The sequence below is a fragment of the Gigantopelta aegis genome, chromosome 14, assembly GCF_016097555.1.
Source record: "Gigantopelta aegis isolate Gae_Host chromosome 14, Gae_host_genome, whole genome shotgun sequence".
Taxonomy (NCBI): Eukaryota; Metazoa; Mollusca; class Gastropoda; order Neomphalida; family Peltospiridae; genus Gigantopelta; species Gigantopelta aegis.
In genome coordinates, this window is record NC_054712.1 from 36,280,806 (window position 1) to 36,283,372 (window position 2,567).

Consider the following 2,567-nt stretch of genomic DNA (forward strand, 5'->3'; position numbering starts at 1 on the left):
TCCCAGTCAGGTAAAACCCGCTTTAATGTTTATATATGCTGGCCAGTTGAAATAAGTAGAAATACAACATTTCGAGAGCAGAGACATTGTCAAGCCAAACACGTTCCCACCAAGCACATAACGTGACACACACACATACGCGCACGCACGCATGCGCGTACATATACAAACATACACATACATTCTACAAACAATTATTGAGAGAAAGAGAGACAAAGACAGAGAGAGAGAGAGAGAGAGAGAGAGGAGAGAGAGAGAGAGAGAGAGAGAGAGAGAGAGAGAGAGAGAGAGGTAGTGTGTGTATGTGTGTGTTTGTTGGATGTGTGTTGTAGGTGGATAGATGGATGGATGAAAGAATGAATGAATGGATACTAAACCAGAAATGATTGTTTCTGGTGTCAGTAGGCAAAATCATGAAACTGAAATCTATTGCCCATTGTCCATGGTTACCATGGTTACTTAAAACAGTTTCCAGTGGGTTCCAGTGATCATGGAACCAAAACAGTGTTTACCATACAGAGACAGAATGAGATAACATGTGAGAGAGAGAGAGAGAGAGAGAGAGAGAGAGAGAGAGAGAGAGAGAGAGAGAGAGAGAGAGAGAGAGAGAGAGAGAGTCGAGAGAGAGAGAGAGAGAGAGAGAGAGAGAGAGAGAGAGAGAGAGAGCGAGAAAGTATGAGATAAACAGAGTATATGCATGTATGTCTTTTTAACGCGACCATTGATCTCCTTCCAATAAAAATGCCAGTAAATTACTGAATTACAATAACATGCAAGTATTTCTCTAGAAACTCTGTCGAACAATTCCATTTCCTCTCAAATCACCCCCGCAACCATAACTGAATCATTGGAAACATTAATTGATGCTACCCACCAAGCCTTCTCAAATTCCACGATCCTCCCCTGCTGTAAGGAAATGGAATAACCATGCATTCCAGTTACATTATAAATACACCAGAAACAATGACATGACATACAATTCATGGACATAAAGAATGTCCAGCAAATTGAGAATGCACTCCTCATCAACTGTAACGATATACAGGTTTTATATATATATATGACAATTTGCACATGACCAAAAGTAGAATATCAGACGTCCCAGCATCAGAAATATATATAGATATATATTGCTTGGGCCAATACATAGCCACAAGAATGAGAACACTTTCAAAGTTTTTGTACGTACCTTGGCTCTGGTTGCAAATCGTACTTTTCCCTATGCATGATGACTTCGACAGTTTATGTAGCAGTTTTTAAAAGTATGTAGACATCCCCAAAAAGGAAACGTTAAAAGGACAAACGATGCTAGATTTTCTTCAACTTCCGTTTAACGGTTGCTCTCCAAGTGCTTGCATTCCCTGCCGAGCCTGTAGAAGATACCAGTAATTTGATAGGGCAGGGCGCCTGTACGATGCGGTGTCTTTTCTTACCGGTTGTGAAATTGGCTTACAGTTAAACACAGCGCAAATTGGTTACAATACTTTTAACGTCCATACGTTCTACAGAAGAAAAAGAGAGAGAGAGAGAGAGAGAGAGCATGCGACACACACACATGTATACGGTGACGTATATATTGTGGTATTTTGGGCGTTTGTGTTAAATGTTCATGGACGTAGCAGAGAGAGAGTAAAAACAAAAGGAAACCAGAGCTTGCTGAGTCTGCTCTGTGTAATGTGTATGTGTGTGAGTGTGTGTGTGCGCGCTGAGTCACTGGGGGGTTGGACAGATGTAAATATATTCCAACACAGAAGTCCGGAACGTGCGGCTAGGCTACGTCATGTGACCCCCAACTGACACGTCGCGGTGAAGTTCAACGGACGTCGTGGCGTATTTGCAGTATGCTACATTTGTAACCGTGGAGTTAAGCTCGTTTCTTCACAGCATGTCTGCTGTCAAAACCACACTGTCACACAGAACATGAAAGGGACATGAAAAACCAAGAGATCTTTGTGTCTTATGTACAGTATAGTATATATGCATGTGTGGGCGGATGCGGTATATTTCTGTGAAGCTAATGGATGAATGAATATTTACCGGCCCCAGAACGAAAACCACAGCGTCTAATATAAGTATCAAACAAGGATTTAAATGATGGTCAACATCAATGCAATTCTAAAAGTATCAATAAGACACAGCGTAAGTAACTGTAAAAGACAGAATGACGCATGCGTATTAATTAACATAACATACCAAAAATACAATTATTAAAAACAAAAGAAGAAAAAGATGAAGAAAAAACGCTAAACAACAACAAAACAAACAAACCCCCACCCTAACCCCAAAAACCCCCACCAACAAAAACAAATAAGAAATGAAGAAGAAAAAAAGTTTTAATGATAGTCATCCTAAATGTAATGGTATCAACAAAACGCAATGTAAATAGCACCATTTGTGACACCCAATAGCCCAATTTTTGTGCTGAGGTGTCGTTAAACATTCATTCATTCATTCATTCTTTCATTCATTCATTCATTCATTCATTCATTCATTCATTCATTCATTCATTCATTCTGTGTAATTAGCTTTTAAAGGCACAATGACGAACGCATAGGGTTCTATGAACA

General features: G+C 39.7%; 1 protein-coding gene across 1 annotated transcript in view; it reads right to left on the reverse strand.

Annotated features, from left to right (window-relative positions):
* LOC121388580 (hemocyte protein-glutamine gamma-glutamyltransferase-like) overlaps nt 1–1,645 on the reverse strand; it is a 64,637-nt gene extending 62,992 nt beyond the window's left edge. Inside the window, exon 1 of the mRNA XM_041519974.1 lies at nt 1,190–1,645. Coding sequence (XP_041375908.1) covers nt 1,190–1,227 — 38 coding nt within the window. The 5' untranslated portion in view covers nt 1,228–1,645. The remainder of the gene's footprint in view (nt 1–1,189) is intronic.
* Between the last annotated feature and the right edge of the window lie 922 nt (nt 1,646–2,567).